Source organism: Haliotis asinina, chromosome 15 (assembly GCF_037392515.1).
Source record: "Haliotis asinina isolate JCU_RB_2024 chromosome 15, JCU_Hal_asi_v2, whole genome shotgun sequence".
NCBI classification, from domain to species: domain Eukaryota; kingdom Metazoa; phylum Mollusca; class Gastropoda; order Lepetellida; family Haliotidae; genus Haliotis; species Haliotis asinina.
In genome coordinates, this window is record NC_090294.1 from 30,706,012 (window position 1) to 30,725,270 (window position 19,259).

Sequence of the window (19,259 nt, forward strand, 5' to 3'; positions counted from 1 at the left end):
TCAAACATAGAAAACAAAAATAACTAATAATCCATTTTGTTTTCTGTTGCATGGATCAAATACTAGTATCTGTTTCACCTGATTGTGTTGCTGTGTCAAATATCCTCACCATGTACATGGTCAGAGTACTAGTGTAAAAGAGGGCGCTTTTGTCACATTGTAAAGTATATTGCCACACAAACTCAACACACTCACTATGTCCGTATTGTAAATCGTGCCATACACTAGACTGATGAAACAAACATGATAAATAGTAAAATGTAAACACTAATGAATTGGAATCATATTAAAACAGAAAATCCTGTTTGCCAAAGAGTTACATGGCAATTTGTAGACAGGTCATGCTTCTCTGTCACATTGTTGACATGTTGTCATTCACACATGACCCACGCCTCATGACTCTATTGTTCTTGGGGTATCTTCCACCTAGACTTACGCTTTATCCATCAATATATATAATGTTGATAGTAACAGTTAAACTCATTTAAAATGAACAGTGAGGTGGGAAGGGAAATCTAGATTTGCTTCATTTAGGTCTTTAGCTTTGCAGGGAGGGTAAGGCATTTGGGAAAATAGTGTGGTTCAGGGACTGTCAGACTATCTTCCACCAATCATCCAATAGGATATATACTACCCATCAAAACTTTAAACTCACTTAAAACACCCACTACATGTTATGTATCTATATATGGTTACAAAGAAGAAAAGTGTCTTCAAAAACTTACAGCTGTAAACATAATGCAGATAAATTCCACCAAGATCGTACATCAAATGGCTGAAAAGCTTATGCAAATATGCGCATACGAACAGTTGTGTTTTGTTGTAAAGCGTTTAGAAGAACTTGATTTTCTTCAACAAGTTTCATCATTTATTGAATGCATAACAATAATCTTTTCAATGTTATGAATTTGTTCTACAATACACCAGTTCAACAATAGTGTGTAAACAGATCCTTTTAACAGAATTGATTAATTGGCCAAGTCTAGTTTAGAATAGTTGACTGAAGTAAGCAGCTACATTAACTGTTGTGAGTCTAAACTTTTGATGGGTAGTAGATGTATCGGAACAAAGTGAAAGAAGAAAAGGAATGGATTGTAAATGTGTGTCCAATCCAGAACATTTGACATTTCAATGTATTTAGACCACACTATGAAGTCAAACTTCAACAATCGTGTTTTGGTTTAACAATTGTATGTTTCATTATGTATCTGTGCCTTCTACAGAGCAACACACAAGAACATTAGTTTTCAAGAGTTCATGGTCAAGTAGCTTCATTCTTTAAAAGTTAAATAACAGCAGTTCGCTTGTAGTGTACCTTGATGTGTTGACTATCATACTCCATGTCCAAGGGAATATTTACCTGGTCAGTGTGTATCCTGGAAATTCATTCTCAGCTTCCTGGGAAGTGTACAAGTCTACCCATGTGTGAGGTGCTGGAAGGGTACCCGTTCACTGCTAAGTGAAGAGAGGCATATTTCCAAGTGATTTCATTAGACACGCGCTACGTGTTTCTCACATGGAAAGCCAAGTCTCTACGCAGCCATAGTTGTTGCACATGTGCACTGTACACACAACCATATTCCAACACTGTGAATTATTTTCCCATCCAAAAGTTTCTATGAATTCATTTTCAAAAGAGAAATGGGCATGAGTCAGTGTAAATAAGACATTTAGGATATGACCAGAATGAGCTGGAACATCACAGGTGTGTAATGACATCATAATACCTCTAACTTTGACTTAAGACTAATTGTGTAAAAATAAAGGTGTTGAATAAAAAAATACAGCTAGTATAATTTTGTTATGAACCTCTGATTTTCCAATACAGTATGTTTATTTCCATTCTACCATAAATGCATTTTTATGATTTCTCAAAGAAAAAATAAATTAAGTAAGGAATATTTTTTGAAATTATCTTAAAAACATGACTTATAGATCTATACAAGTTATAATATAACATTTGATTATTTTAAATAGTCATTTTTCACCAATACTTATCAAATAATACAACATTTAAAAGATGAAACAAAATCAATGTTGGTTTTAATAAAATTCCAATAATGCACCACCACTTTATACCCAGTGTGAGACAGATCGTGACATTACACCTACATACAAGATGGTTATACATGAGATGATGTTCAGTAGGGGTACATCTGTCCCTCTGACACAGAGTGCTTAATTACTGGCCTGTTAATCAATGACTAGGGTATGAAACAGCTGATCATTGCCCTGTTATCTACCACCTGGAGCACTGCCCTCTGACTCCTACACTTGGCACTGATAGCGAACAAGTTCAAAAATAGCATATGACTTCTACAAAATCTCATTTCTAATGCCATACAGTTGAGATTGTAAACAGGTATCAATAGTTTCTTCATCTCTGAAGGAAAGATTATTTGTTAACGAAACTTGTAAACTTATTTTGAAATAAAAAAGTCTTTCAGATCGTTAGTAATTCACCATTTTGAGCAAAGGGATATAAAGTAAAGACAATAAAACAATTCTAAGTAATAATTCAGACACATACACAAACATAAACCAGTGAAGTTGATTCGTGAAACGTTTATTGCTCCACTAACAGAATAATCCTTTCGCCCAGAATGTTCCAAGGGTATAAAAACATGCAGTACCCTCAAAATGACAACCTTGCTTGATATGTTGTCGAACAAAACACGCCTCCGTATGTTTTGTGCACTGTCTCTCGTTTTACTAATCATTAATTATCATGTTTATATGTGGGATTTTTCTCCTCATTTCCACTCTCTCAAATGAAATACCAATCACAATTGATTCCTTGTTGACCCGATTCCAATCTGCCTCCCACCTACTGCCTGCCCTCACAAACTCTTGCGAAATCCAGCTAATTACAAGTTATTTTGAAACGTGACAGTTGAGACTTAGGTTAACTTTCATATGAATTGTAAGTCAATGTCGGGAGTTGTAAAATCAATCGCTATCACATTAACTTCCCAAAACTCATGCGACTGGGTTTTCGCGACCATGTTAATCACCCACAAACAATCGAGAGTCGGACTGTTTGAATTTTTAACACAATTTGTCTGCGCTATGGGGACCAGAGATACGTCCATTGTTTAGTTAGGTAAAAAGCAGCAACCCAAATAACATGTCAGAGTGTATGACAAAGCAGTACACCCCAGTCACAAAGGCCCTGTCAGCCTTCAAGGTCTCTTTCCACCTTGCCAAACCACCTCAAAATAGATTTTCTGCCCTGTGAACATTATCTCTGGCCTGTCGGCCGATATATTGTTCGTTAATATCCGTCGGTTTTCGTTTGTGGCGAAATATTCCATTTTTAGCGTCCGTATTTCACGATTCTTGCCGAAGTGATCGGAAGACTAACATCCATATATGGTCAGATTATTTCCTATTGCCAGTGACGTCAGTCTCCACATAATTGTGGTATTCACACTTCGGTTACGTACGGCATGCTTTGTGTCCCATATATGGAAGTTTCCGAGCCGGGGTGATAAAGGTCATGCCGCATTGGAGGCTCATGAATAATTCATAGTTTTACTATGTTTGCGATTTTCTCAGCTATTTCAAAGTGACATGTGGCGGGTTTGGTGTTATTTTGTAGCTATGTTGCTCCTCTTTAAAATGGCCGTTTCAGAATTTGCATTTATTCTTTAGATATGTTTCAATTGTGCCTGACCTATTTGCAAACCGGCGATAATTGATTGTAAAGGTTATCACTTATTTATGCCTACGTCACATGACGTCAATCAAACTCGAAAGCAGATTGGCTGTACCTGTAGGGGCTATGCCATATATGGTCATTACGCTCCGGTCGAGTTTCATTCATAAAAGCAAGACTTTCATTCATAAGTTCATACTCAGTCTGTCGATGGTAGGAAGAACACCGTGTGATACGAAGGAGTATTTACTACCACAACACACACAGTGGTAGCCACACAAACACTGTGGACGCTTTTAATCGGAAGTGAATACTGTTGACTGTCTTCGCAATGATTATGGACAGTCTAGATACCTTAACAAGAGTGGCTCTCGCCGACATGTGTGGGGATTTAGTGACAGGATTATCATACGATTCTCCGTCAGAGGCGACGGTTATAATGGGAAGAACTGCTTCAGAATCAGTGGATGATTCTTTAAACACACCCGTAACAACATGTTCGGAAACGACTTTCCAGTTTGGTACGGATACACTGGAACCTCCACCGATCACCGCTACTGGTAGGTCTCTCATTCACATTGTACAGCGATCAGCTGTTTCGTCTGTCTTATGTGCATATAGATGACTCGGCCAGCTTCGCTCTGGCATCCACTTGCTTGATTTTAACTCACTTCTAAACATGACATTGCTCAATATAGTCACTTACGTTACTTGACATCGCTGGGTTTCGTTTGGTTCGGTTGTCATTTGGAAAATAACTCTGGAATATAGCGTGGGAAAACTAGAACGGTCTGCGTCCATATTGAGTGAGCTAATTATAGTTCTACTCATTCATATGCAGCTACAGACCAGCATTACGCATGTCACAAACCATTATCATAATTATGTATGAATGATCCAGACTTGGATTGCGATCAATACCTCGTCGTGATTATTGATTTTCATTAAGTATGGATACTGGTCCGACCGAAATACACGCGAATCTGTTTGTGTGTACAGTCGCCTACGCAAGTCGGGGGCGTGGCTTAATTCAAGTGTCACAACTGCCGGCTACGTCAGTGCTCTTACGTTCATTCACAAGCTCCGCGCGCTTTTGAGATTGCTCACTCTTCATGATGATTTTGCACGGTACAGTTTTTTGTACATAAGAATTTTTCAAATGAATTTTTGCAGATACAGTGAACATTTTAAGATGGAGGTTGATGGAGAAAATCTTTATTTACTTGTATCTGATTGTTTCTGTTGCTGAAGTCAGTCCCTTACATTTGAACCGTGAGCTGTTACACCATATGGTATAGCATGGGCGCATGTTTTCACATTTTTTTTATGCATCCTATGTGTTTGAACAAACTGTTTAGAATATTTTACCAAAATATTTATATATATATATATTTTTTCAGCCAATATCCTCGCCTCCATCAACATCCCCGAAGCTGGCAAGGGGGATAGCCTATTCCCACCACGTACCCAGGGATCTCAGAGCGGGAATGTGACGACACACACCATCTCCTACAAGGGGACGCTAGTCACTACAGCCGTCACACCGGCATCCACTGTCTCCGATACAAACCCAACGAACTTCGCCTCCATCCTCACTCCACTGTCACCTCTCATCACCATCCTCTCTCAGGCCACCCAGAATCCCGGACAGGGCTTCAGAAACTACCCCGCTAACTTGGGCGACTTCGCCACGTTTACCAGCCAGGCGCCTATCAGCTTCGGGTTCAAGTCACCCGCTCCCTCTCCAGTTCCCGCTCAGTCGCCACAAGCTCAAAGTGACGCCTGTTCCATGGGGCAGCCAGACCAGGGCGATCATTTCTCGACTGGGTTCGGATCCCCAATGACCCCTCACTCCACACAATCCACCCCCGAGCCTCAGATGCCACCTGTATCCGACGCTTTCTCCAGGAGTGATGACAGCATCAGCTATTCGTCACCTCCTCCACCACCGCCGTATTCACAGTCGCTACCTATGTCTCTTGAGCAGGAGTTGCCCGGTCTGGCCATGAAACAGTCACCCTGCTACACCTCGTGTAGCCAGGTGCAGCCCAATCAGGCACAGCAATGTGACCAGACATCTCTTATAAACTTTGCACCCAACAACTTGCCAGAAACTGTGTTACAAATGCAATTGTCGGACTTGAGCAAAGGTCAAACAATCACAGGGGACCTGAAGTGGTCTATATCATCAACGAATACAGCATCTCAGTCTCAGCTGCCTGATTTCCCAGCCCTTCAGATCGGGGCTCCCCAACAAACTGTACAAAGCGTGTCAAATGTGCCCATGCAGCCCTTCCATGTCCCAGGTACAATCAAGTCAGAACCGGGTACATCCACAATTGATGAACGCTTTCTGCTGTCGTCGGCTGGTATGGACTTTGTTACCGCATCTTCTACTGCTGATGTCAAGCCTTCAGTCAGTTCTATAACCTCCACACTTAACCAGCCCTATCAACAGGGCACCCTCAAACTTTTACCTGTTAAACCTAGGAAGTACCCCAATCGCCCCAGCAAAACACCTCCCCATGAACGACCATACCCCTGTCCAGTTGACAATTGTGATAGGCGGTTTTCAAGAAGTGATGAACTAACACGGCACATCCGTATTCACACAGGACAGAAACCCTTTCAGTGTAAAATATGTCTGCGGAGTTTCAGCCGTAGTGACCACCTGACCACCCATGTTCGGACACACACTGGCGAAAAGCCTTTCTCCTGTGATGTCTGCGGGCGGAAGTTCGCCAGGAGTGATGAAAAGAAAAGGCATGCAAAAGTGCACTTGAAACAACGTATTAAGAAAGAGGCTAAAATGCTGGCAGCCAACGCCCCCCTCCCAACAACTCAACCGACGACCTTGTCAGGTGCTATGGTAGACTCTATATTAGACTCAAGCAGTGTTAGCGGGTCTAACACTATGTGCTCCTTACCCCTCGTGGTGACGACTGAGTCGCTGTGAGAGCCCCTCCACAGATGGTGCTACGCAAATGTACTGGTTTATGAACATTGAAACCGTTGTTGAATCTGACTTAATATGAAACAGTGAGGGCCTACAGAGGTAATGTCTGCCCCTCAATTTTTGAGTCGGACTGGTCCGGTTCCCGTTGAGCGTTGTCTTCTCTTCGGCTTCTTTATCTGCCGGTGAAGTTTGTTACGGTCTGTGACTGTGTGTTCTTACATTGTGAAGTATTTTATCCATTGTGCCATTACTGTATTCAATGTGTTCCTCGGGTTGAGAGGAACTTCACTGTTATCGTAACTCACATTTCATTTGTTTTTCATTTTACCCGAGCGCTTGATCAGTCTTCGCAGGCAGCAGTTGTCAGTTGTTTTTGCATCATACAGTACACCCTGTTATGTGTTCAAGGGTTACTCTGAGAGCATTTATTTGTGTCCATGTTATGTGTACTACATCAAAATTATCCAAATACATTGAATTCTTTATCTATTTTTCTATATTGTTATGACTGAAGTAATGTTGTAACTATTTGCTTAAGTCAGTGATCAAAATGTCTCTTCATTTTCGTTGATAGTTTTTAAAGTGCTCCCACTTTTGTTATGATATCACAAGTACCGGTTCTGTTTGATTTTGTTGTTGTGTACATACTGAATTCTAACTGAATCGCTTTCCAACGTGATATGTGTTACGCCAGCCTTCTATTACTAAATGAATATAGAGTACTATATTTTGACATTGAAAATTATTTTCTTTATGTTGTTCAACAAACTACAAATGTAAATGAATTGACTCCCTCGACAATTCGCACTGTCACCGCACATGTATCTGAGGAAACTGTTATAACAGCTTGTATGATCTTGAAATCCATTTAATTCGTGCTATACATTTTGGCATAGTGCATTTAGACCAATCCCGATTGCCAAATTTACACTTGTGACAAATGTATTTTACATTCAGGTGGTGACAGTTAGGAGACATGGAGTTCATTCATTTTCATGTTACAATGCTACACCGTTCTTGCTGGTTGAGAGAAAAGATGTATGGCATAGTGCCAAAGAATGATTGTTGACTGGCATATTAAAATGCGGTTGTCGTGAAAAGAAACCAAAGTCTTTTCGTTTTTCTTTATCATGGTTGTTAGTCGTTGTCAGCGCTGAGACAGAGTTATCTACTCTTGATGTCGGTATGCAATGGCCGCCCGCCAGTGGAATGTTTGTAGCGGTACGGGTTACTAAGCTGAAGAGCATGGCGTCTTTGGATTCCCAGTGTTAGTCAAAGAATGCATACAGGCACCATATTATGGCGTTAGAAAGAACACGTCATTCCTATTACGATATTCCACATCTAGACAACAATGGCTTTTACTAGAACTACTGTTACATTTTTGAGTTCGCAAAGAGCTTAGAGATGTAGTATCACACGCACAGCCTGGGGTCTGATCGGGTAACAGGACTCACGAAATATCGAAAATGTTTTAGATAAATTTAACATTGCAAAAATAACGATGTTCCCCGTCAGTATATACGCACAATCAGTGTTGTCAATACTTTAATTTACCAGCATTCCATCAGCTGCTGTTACCTGCAGGCTTTAAAATCTGCAGGCCCTGAATGGAATCTGTAGGCCCGTTCGGTTAAAGGCAAACCAATAAAAACAAATGGGCTAGAGTTTCACACAGTTTCTACAAAATTAAGCGAAGTCTATGACACACGTAGGCGTTTTCATTTGTTAGACTGGTGTTGACATTCCTACGCCAAAGCGTTGAAATACCAGGTAGTGTAACTATAAGTTATCGTGACATGGTGGATCATGGATGATTCGAAAACGTTAATAACCAAAATAAAAAAGGGAAACATTCTGACTGGACTTGCTACAACAACACAGGTATACAGGTGTTCAAGATGTTCATCCTGAAAACACACACCAGCGTCCCCACATGCAAGAACACTAGGCTAGGGTCTAAAAAGACCTGAACAGCTTGTGCAGTATGTATTCTATAGAACAGACAGGTGAACAAGATCACTGGTGTACTGTAGTTTAGTACCTGTACAACAGACAGATGAACAACGGTCCTTCACAAGATCACTGGTGTAGTGTAGAATATTACCTGTACAACAGACAGATGACCAACATTCTCTCACAGCACCACTGGTGTAGTGTAGTTTATTACATGTACAATACACAGAAATGAACAACGTTCCCTCAATAGGCCACACGGAGTTTCTATAACTGACATTAGTTTGAATACCACCTTCAAACTGGATGAGTGATTCAGCGTGCGTATTGGTGTGTGGTGAAACTATAACATATATGTATATAGGTTCGTCTTTGTCTCTATTTGTCAATTTTATCAGCCATATGTTGTATATTACAGGTTTCAAGGTGTCAAAAAATCCACTTTCTAATAAATGACAAAAGACATACATTTTAGTACAGGAACGACTGTTGTAGTTTTCTTAAGATATTCAATCAAGCTCCCCGCATAATGCCACATGGCAATTGAAGATACAAATGAAAATATCGAATCACAACTCTTAATCGGAAAACAGAGACAGTTACCTCTATAATTATATTCAAAACCCTTGATCTTTACTGCCATGACCACTATGTAAGGTCAATCAGCGATTTTTTAAAGGCTGATCACTTTTCTATCTTTACTGTATTTTTATATTTGACCATCATCTGAATGTCATTTTGGTGGTTCAAATAACACTGTGGTCAGAATGAGTGCCCGTGAAATCTACCCGGTGTCACATTGGCAGTAGCCTGTATCTGCGTGTTTAAAAGCGGGCAAGGTTCTCACATGTTCCATGTATATATAAACGGGAATTCATGCAACCCTGACCCGTGAAGATTCAGGTTAGAATTGATCTTCAGCAACCCAAGCTCGTAATGAGAAACGACTAATGGGACTGGGTTTTCAGGTTCGCTGACTTGGTTGACGCATGTTATCATATCCCATTTGTGTAGATCGATGCTCATGCTGTTGATCTCTGGAATGTCTGGTCAAGACTCGATTATTTACAGACCGCCGCCATGTAGCTGGAATATTGCTGAGTGTGGTAAAACTAAACTCACTCACTCACTCACTCACTCACGCCACTCTGGAGATGCTTTCATATGTGTGTCGGTTTTGACTTATGATCCCACATCAAAGTGTCCGTTTTCATTGTTTATCTAACTGAAAGTTAAACATATGTCAAAGTCAAAAATGATTATTGATAGGTACTAAGACCGCTTTAGAAATGCAAGAGAACCCTCGACACTTGCTCAGATATGCACATCCAAATTACACAACCCCCGACTTAGACTCAGAAAGTTACACGGAACATCATCTGTATGTATTCCCGCAGCTTCAAAAGCTAACTTTAAACACGTCGTACTGGTGAAGAACATGGAATGTTGATTATTCCCTTGTCCGCGATTGACCACTGTGACCAGCGTCCACTGGATACTAACAGTGAGAGATTAGAAAGGCTTTGTCCATATCGATCATGTGACTCAGCATGTGGCGTCTCCTGGCTATTTCCATCCATGACGACGAGAGGTGCATATTAAGTTATATATATGTGTTCCCGTATCATTGTCAAAGGATAGAAACGCATTTCACAGCATTGACGTCATAGTGGTCATTTCGTTAGAAGGAAACTCTGAGTAGATTAGGAGGAAAATGAACCGCTGACGTGATGTACAACATGGCGGTGGCCGGTCTCGCTATCACGAACAGTTGATTCTCAAGGGTCATGTATTGTCAGATATGACGTCATATTGGCCGACAATCTTATTACAATACAAATCTTGCTTTGTCCTCGTCCGAAATTAGGTTTAATTAGATTGCAAATCAAGCACATGGGACCGACTGTTCGTTATGTTCTTGGCGAGACCTTAATCTGAGCTTAATAAGCATGTCACGCAATGCTGATTTCGCCTCATATACGCACTATCATGAACAACCTTAAGTCCTCATCATGACCTCATATACGTACTATCACGAACAACCTTAAGTCCTCATCATGACCTCATATACGTACTGTCATGAACAACCTTACGTCCTCCTCATGAACTCATATACGTACTATCATGAACAACCTTAAGTCAGACAAGTTAAGACAGACACCCAACGGTTAGACAACTTACAAAAACACATGACCTACACTACCTCACAGTGTCATTTTTGTGTGTGTTTTACACCACTGTTATCATTCTTGATCACAGCGTTTCTAAAACATCAATATACGAATGGACAAAATCGGTGACCTCTGCCAAGATACCCATTAAGTGTCTAGGGAAGAGGTGAGGAGACGACATGCAGGTAACATGCCAATGTGATCTATGCCATCTGCAAGGATACAGCGTCATCTGCAGCCGTACACGACACCCTCTGTAGTCTGACTTCTGTACCTTAGAGAATATCCTCGTGGAAACGCACGTCCTCAACTGAGGACAAACAAACAACACAATTAATCAACTAATCAATTAGAGCTTAAGCAAGGGATGCGAAAAACCCAAAGTCCTCATTTGTGGACACTAACAGACTGTCAAATGACACTTTCAAGGGGGGTCATATTATAGCTCTCCATACTGGAAATAAAAAGGAAAATGGCCCATGTGGTTGTAGCCCACAGCAGGGCCACCTCACCAGGTATTTGCTGTATTTTACATAAAAAAATCTGTATTATCTCAGCAAATTTGACATTACCAAATTACTTTTGAGTATACATGGTTTCTAATTTCAGCAATAGCAAAGTTTTGCCAATCAGTTTTTCTGATCCATTTTTGACAATAAAACCAGGCCCATATGAGTTGTGGGAAAAATGTCATTGCTGAGTCCCTAGAGTTCATCTATAGCCTTGAATGATTGCAGAAGTCTAGTTTTTCGCAGCTTTAGCATTGAAATCATTCTGTTCTCTGTGTGTGACTGCATGTAGTACGTATTAGATATTTTAGATATGGCATCTGTATTTAGAGACTAATGTCAGTCTCCATGCCCAGGGATGGACATCACGGTCTGGACATGAATTCTGGCACGCTGGCACAGTAACTGATATACATGTATTTACCACAGTTACCCAGAAACTAAATGTGTTCAAATGTCGTTTATTTGGCCCCGACCAGTGGACTCATTCTCTTTCCAGTTATGACTGTTTATGATGGCAAGGACAGAAAGGACACTGTATGTTTATACGAATTGTAATATATACCATGCTAATAACAGCGTTATCAAAGCGTAATTAACACAGTACACCGCGGGCTGCGAGACACGTGGCACAAGATCAAGTTGCGGCATCTCATCTAACAGGCCAACAGACTCTAAAATAATTTTTTAAAACAAAATTCGAACAGATTAAAAAAGCTGTTGTAAATAGAAACGACTTATTGAAAAAAATCAATGTAATGTATATTTTACAAAGGTATCGTGAAAAAATCATTTCAACTTTTTATTCAAAAGTTGGAATGGGATGGAAAGCTGAGTTACAAACAGCAACAAAATAAGAGTTATTGAAAACAAACACTAACAAGAAACCATTAGGTCCCTAATAGCAGCAGCTATAGAAATAAGCAAAATGCACTGAATGATATCGTGGAGGAACCATCATGTACTGTGAACTAATTATGATGGTATACCGTATACCACATACACACACACACACGCACACACACACACACACACACACACACACACACACACACACACACACACACACACACACACACACACACACACACACACACACACACACACACACACACACACATACATACATACATACATGTACACATATATAAAGGGAAAAGTGATAATCTCTTGATAATCTTACCTCTGTATCCTGCGCTCCTATATATTCGCCTTAACACACAATTTCTTATTGAGTCTCATGACATATACTCATTCATAACACAACTTCTGAACAAACAGACCTCACCTCCAGCCCTACACTAAATATACACCCTGAAATATATAACCTGACAGTGTGCCACATGAAATATACACCAGCTGAACATATAATCTGACTTTACACCCCATAAGAATATACACCTTTTGAAATGCTGACATATTGTTCCCTATAAAATATATGAGTGAGTGAGTGCGTGAGTTTAGTTTTACGCCGCACTCAGCAATGTTCCAGGCATATGGTGGCGGTCTGTAAATAATCGAGTCTGGAGCAGACAATCCAGTGACCAACGACATGAGGATCGATCGCTGCAACTGGGAACCGATGACATGTATCAACCAAGTCCTGACCACCCGATCCCGTTAGTCGCCTCTTACGACAAGCATAGTCGCCTTTTATAGCAAGCATGGGTTGCTGAAGGCCTATTCTATCCCGGAGCTTCACAGGTCCCTATAAAATATATACCATGTTAACATATAATCTCTCATTGTGTTACATACATTATACGCTTTTTACATACATAATCTCGTCTTGAGGTCATAAATATACTCCTTCTTAACTTATGATATGTAATTTAGAATATAACACACTATTAACATATAACAGCGTCATAGCCTGGCATTATGTTGTCTGAAATATACATTCTGACCACAGCACCAACAATAATGGTGTGTGAAGTACACAAACAGAACAAATAGCCTAACACTGTCCGGGAACAATATACTTAGGTAGTTTCACCCCAAAGTACTGCAGTTTAACTAATCTTCTGTCAATATGCCCCAATGGGGTGCCATATTTTATTAACGCCATTCAGCATCAAGGAATGAGATATCTGTATCTGTCTGCAGTATTTATTGAGATATACGAGCCCAGTGTACACCGTATGTGTCTTGAGACACATGCCCAAGACACCGCAAGGCTTAAGATGCCATGTAAAGTAGACACCCCTTCTGAACTACGTCACACAGACATTTATTTCCTTCAGAAATTACTTAGTTTTGCGACGATTGGGTAGCCTAGTGGTTAAAGCGTTCACTCGTCACTCTGAAGACCGAGGTTCAATTCCCCACATGGGTACAATGTATGAAACCCATTCCTGGTGTCCCCTGCCGTGATGTTGCTGAAATATTGCTAAAAGCGGCGTAAAACGCAACTCATTCACGACATAGTTTTTATGTTTGCCATATTAAAACATCTTCATCTGTCCCTAATATTGCTTCTGCAATATAAACACTACTTAAACACCATTTAGCATTCTGTGCTGTGATTTGAACCACTGCTGCAAAATGCACGCGGTGTCATTAGAACATCCCGTGATAGATACACGTCTTCACATATCACACAGCACAATATCTATACTACGTATATGTTGGTAGATACAGTGCACGGTTGCTACGGGCTGATAGTGACATGAGCGACCTGCAATAAACATCGATCAATAATAGCCTGCCTATTCAGCAGCGGAACTCCGTCAGTAAGCGCTCGACATTCAGGACGGACGCTCGTGACGTCATCCTGTTTCCGATGTCACCACTGTCGACGCACGTAGTCCCGTATTTAATCATTTATCAGTATCTAGAAGAGTATCCTATACACTGCGTTGCCATGGCCTATCTTCAGCACTACCTGTCAATCTTCAAACTGTGAAATCCACGCCATTCCAACATAAATTGTACTGACGTGTACGGTCCGTGACGTCATATCACACCCTGTGCGTAAGCATTAATTATTTAATAATCTCAATTTGTAAAACAAGCTCCATCGGTGAGAGATGACAAAGGTCAACATTGAATAAAATACAAATAACCATTTCGTCGCACGAGCATGTGGAAATATAAAGCCCCGGAAACAAATGGTTATTAGTTAGGTGGGATGTGTCCTGTTTCAGTGACCATGTAACAGACACTCACTGACACGTTTGTCACATCAGGCAGAGCTCAGTCGATTGAATGCGTCGGTCTGTTGCAGCAAATGGTTGTCACAACACTTTAGGACAGTACAGGACATTGTTATATTTTTCGTCTGTGTAGCATCATGTCTTGTTTGTCTGCGTAGAATTATGATTTGTTTGTGTGTGTAGAATTATGATTTGTTTGTCTGTGTAGCATTATGACTTGTTGTCTGCGTAGCATTATGACTTGTTTGTCTGTGTAGAATTATGACTTGTTTGTGTAGCATTGTGACTTGTTTGTCTGTGTAGCATTATGCCGTCTCTCTCTCTCTCTCTCTTTCTGTGTGTGTGTGTGTGTGTGTGTGTGTGTGTCTGTGACTTTGTTGTGTAGCATTATGAATTGTGTGTATAGCGTTATGACTCATTTGTGTAGCATTGTGACTTGCTTGTCTGTATGGCATTATGACGTCTCTCTCTTCCCCCGCCCTCTCCGTCTCTCTCTCCCTCTGAATGTCTGTTGTGACTTGTTTGTCTGTGTAGCGTTATGGATTAATTGTCTGTCCAAACCTATATTGTACAAAATGACCCACTGTATCAGACTGACATTAGCAGAGGAAATCACTCGCAGTGAAATCTTGGAGTCGGTATTGGTATTGGTACTGGTACTCGTACTGGTAAGGGTTAGGTTTGTGGTGGGGGTTTGTATTGAAGTTGGGGTCGCGTGTGGGTACGAAGTGGATGGTTGTATGGGGTGGTCGTTCCATTTAAGGATACTTCATTCGAGGTGGGTATTGGTCTGCCTGTGTGAGGGTTGGGATTAGACAGTGGGCATTCCATTTCAGCAAGTCTACAGTCCATACGTCATTAATGTCTGTGTTTTTACATCAAGGCAATGAAGACATATGTGTTAAATGGAAGGAATACGCAGTGCATATGTAGCCACCTTTGTCACTGACATCGCTACCTTAGTGAGGCTGTGGAGTGTGTTTCCGCTCGAAATATAGGTACAATTCACGTATACATAAGATATGCAGCCAATGATTTCTCAGTTAAGACTGGACTTCGGGTCTGTCGGGTCTACACAGTCAGTGTCTCAGGAATGCAGCACCACACAATTCCAGGAATTATTCTTCACTGAACTATTGATTATGTGCTTCCAAGTACAGCCCTGTCCCTATTGTCTGGAAACCGGCATGCAGTTCATCACAGACATTTTCCAAGTGCTTGTGAAATGTTATTGTAGAAAGTTAGATACCATATCATTTGCGCAGCTGTAGTGGGAGTCATTTCTCTTTGATGATATCATTCCAGTAGATACAGCATTGCCTTGTACATGGCCGTCGGGAGAGTACGTGGACGACACAGTCCGCAGAGCGTTGTAGATTATCCAGAATGTTCCGTGGAATGTCCGTCCATATGTCTCATGCTTACTTATTTTCCTCTGCAATAACGATCAACACAGACGTTTTAATTTTTTCCTGAAATCCAAGGACTTAGGCTCAGAGCCGGCGTAAACACGTCAATATCCATTCTCAACTACACCGAAGAGAAAGGTGTCAACTGAATCATGAAGTTCCCCTCATGGGTACATAGTGTGAAGTCAGTTTCTGGTGTCTCCCGCAGTCATATTGCTGGAGTATTGCTTAAAGCGGCTTAAAACCAAACTCAGTCACTGAATCGTGACATGACGAATATAAAGCTAAACTGGTCGGCTGACACATCTTAGTAAGCAGGTGTGTGTCCACATGTTTAATATCTGTGATAGTTGGGGAAACACCCTTTAACATGTGAAGCTTATGTCGAAAATGGTTTTCCAAAAATATGTCCCAGTTTTAGCCTAAACTATTTCTGATATGTGCAGGATAGAAATAACTGTAGCATATTGAAGAGTGCTTTATTTTATCCCAGTATGTTTACAATTCGTGAAACCCGAGACTTCGACCTTACCCTTGGATAGAGGGCACTAATAGCTATCGTGCTGTTCAATAGTCAATAATCACACACAAAACAAACATCTGGACAACATCTCGACATACTGGTCCAAACCTCCGCTGTCAATCTTAAATCTTCTTCTACTCTAGTGCGACGGCAAATTTCATCTACAAAATGCTATGCGTGTTTATTGTGCGGATTCTGCGTTCAGAGTGATTACACACGCGAAATAATTTGTACTAATCTTACAAAAAGAGATCTTGATGACGTTAGGATAAGGTGTATTTTTGTCAGCCATAACGCCTTAACGTTAACCATCCTTCAGGATGTCTGATTGCCATAGCTATGTTGCAAGTCAACACGGTAGTATAATGGTGTCATATGGTATCCTGGTTTTGATTCTGCTCACGAGTACTCTACTGAAAACGGTGTCTTTGCTTGCAAATGTGGTCATATCACGTTAGTGTGTGCGAAAAATAGAACAAAGCAAAATTCCCCATAGCATCAGACTGTTAGTAATGTAAGGGCTATCCTCGTTTCGCCGTGTAACTCAAAACTAATAACCGTCTGCATGAACGAGTCTCAAATTTTGGAGATAAAAATTGGATGTTATGAATAGGTTTGTAATTATTACGGAATTTAACATAACATATTCATATCATATTTCATGTGTGATCCTTTAATGATATTTTCACTTTTCAAAGATCTTAACTGATCATCCTTAACTGATCTTCTGAGGCCTAGTCTAATAACTAATGAGAGATAAAAATTGGATGTTATGAATAGGTTTGTAATTATTACGGAATTTAACATAACATATTCATATCATATTTCATGTGTGATCCTTTAATGATATTTTCACTTTTCAAAGATCTTAACTGATCATCCTTAACTGATCTTCTGAGGCCTAGTCTAATAACTAATGAGAGATCAATACTTCAACATACTCGAATGAAGTTTCCTAAGGTTTCTGTGAAGACTTGTGCCAGCTGGCCACACAACAGACCAATGATTGTGGGTTCAAATCCCAAATGTTCCTGCCTTTGCCAACACTATACCTGGGCCCATTGGTTTCGTCAAAGTCGTCAAAGTAGGGTACAGGCATCACATTTCCTCCACATGAATTGACCCGCCAGTTTATATCTGGGTTACTGTGTTACTGTGTGTTACTGTGAGGCGCTATACTCACTCCAACTCAGTACGTAAGGTGACATTCATGTTTTTCACACTAAATGTGCCAATAATGTGTCTAAATTAAGGCATAGTGTCCTGGTGGAGAATGAGTGAGAAAGATTTGCTCTGTTCAGACATATAAAAACGGATGAAAACGGAATAATTTGGGAACACATATGGTTAAAAATGCAAGTATGAAAGGTCCAGTAGGTACAGCTTAATGTGGTTTTCGAAGCAAACATGGTGTATCCCTTGTCCATACGGAACCAATGGATTGCCGGCAACTGCATGTTGAAACAATATGCGTGAGAGGTGGCATAATCCTTCGTCGACAGAATGTACGAATGAAATTTGCACCATACAGAGACTACTTTGTATTAGGAATAAGTGTGCTGGCGTGTGGTTTGTGCATAGAGCTCATGTCAGAAATCATTTGAAGTTAAGCAGCATTGGATGCGGAGAGTCCTTGTATGGGTGAAGTGTGTTACAACTTGACTCCTGAGAATTCTAGAACTTCAGTTCTGCCCCCAACGAAGCACATGTGATATACATGTATGTGGTCTCAGTTCAGGCAAGTGAGTTTTCAGATTTGCCTGTGTTCACCCTGCAGGAAATAGATAGCCGGTCGGACAAGTCATGTGACTGACTATAAACCTTCTGGCGACTCACAGGCAACTTGGGTTATCCGGGGTAATAATAATCGTAATCATAATGTGCTCTTTACAAAAGAACATCTAGCCTGGAAAGACGCACAATGCTACACTCATGATTAAACACTGTGTATCAAGTTCGCGAACTCTTTCAAAACACAATATTTATTCCTGAACAGGCTATAGCTATTCTCGAAACATTCGTAGCCCTACGAACTACTCAACCCATTGTTAACACTTTAGCTAGGTTCAAAGTGAAGAATTCTTAGGGATACGAACGTTTCGAGAATAAGGGGCCAGGCCATTTAGTACCCCCAAACACACTAGCATGTTGACCTTCAGGTCTTGTATTTACATTCACGTTCAATATATGCAGGGGAACACGCCATGACACTGGCAGAGGAATGGGAACATATAACCAGAAACCACAGAAAGTTCCGTGTCACAATGATACATGTATTGAGCTGTTTTTCAAGCTGTGACCTACAAGTACAGCACAGCTGAATAGACTAGGCTGTTACATACCATGGGATGGGAGACAAATGACGTCATTACTACAAGACACACAATACAAATCAATAGCTGGGCATATTAAACGGCTTTACATTTGAATGTACGCCGTCAACCAAGAAATGTCGTAAACATAAACAAATACACGTTATCATTTTGCGGTTATTTTTCTAGTAAGCGTAACTGAGTCAAATGATTTTGATTGATTATTCATCACACATGTGTGTACTTGTACTTGTGCTGTTCAGAGTGTGTGACTTGATGAGTTGGATTGACATTTGTAGTATCAGACATGTATGTCGGTATTCAAGTACACTTGTTACACTAACTTGTGTCACAGATCTGTTTATTATTTTATTTCGTAGTTACGAGCACTTGTGACAAACATTACAGACACGGACTAATGACATGTGAAGTCCGACGCCTCTGCTATCATCTCTACTGAACTTCTCCAGACCCCTCTACTGTCACCTCTCCTACTCCTTCTCCTGAGTGCTCTACTGTCACCTCTCCTACTCCTTCTCCTGAGTGCTCTACTGTCACCTCTCCTACCCCTCCTCCTGAGTGCTCTACTGTCACCTCTTCTACCCCTTCT

The 19,259-nt window shown here is 40.6% G+C and overlaps 1 protein-coding gene across 1 annotated transcript; it reads left to right on the forward strand.

Moving 5' to 3' along the window:
* The first annotated feature begins 3,820 nt into the window (after window positions 1–3,820).
* LOC137265170 (early growth response protein 1-B-like) lies at window positions 3,821–7,718 on the forward strand. Its single transcript, XM_067800503.1, has 2 exons — window positions 3,821–4,218; window positions 5,059–7,718. Exons 1-2 carry the CDS (start codon window positions 3,990–3,992, stop codon window positions 6,612–6,614), a joined length of 1,785 nt encoding a protein of 594 aa, XP_067656604.1. The 5' UTR covers window positions 3,821–3,989; the 3' UTR covers window positions 6,615–7,718.
* Window positions 7,719–19,259: the final 11,541 nt, after the last annotated feature.

Bases quoted from the DNA above. Each gene is read 5' to 3' on its own strand.
- LOC137265170 (XM_067800503.1), top strand. From the start codon at position 3,990: ATGATTATGGACAGTCTAGATACCTTAACAAGAGTGGCTCTCGCCGAC. The intron at 4,219-5,058 runs GTAGGTCTCTCA...ATATTTTTTCAG, and splicing joins TCCACCGATCACCGCTACTG to CCAATATCCTCGCCTCCATC.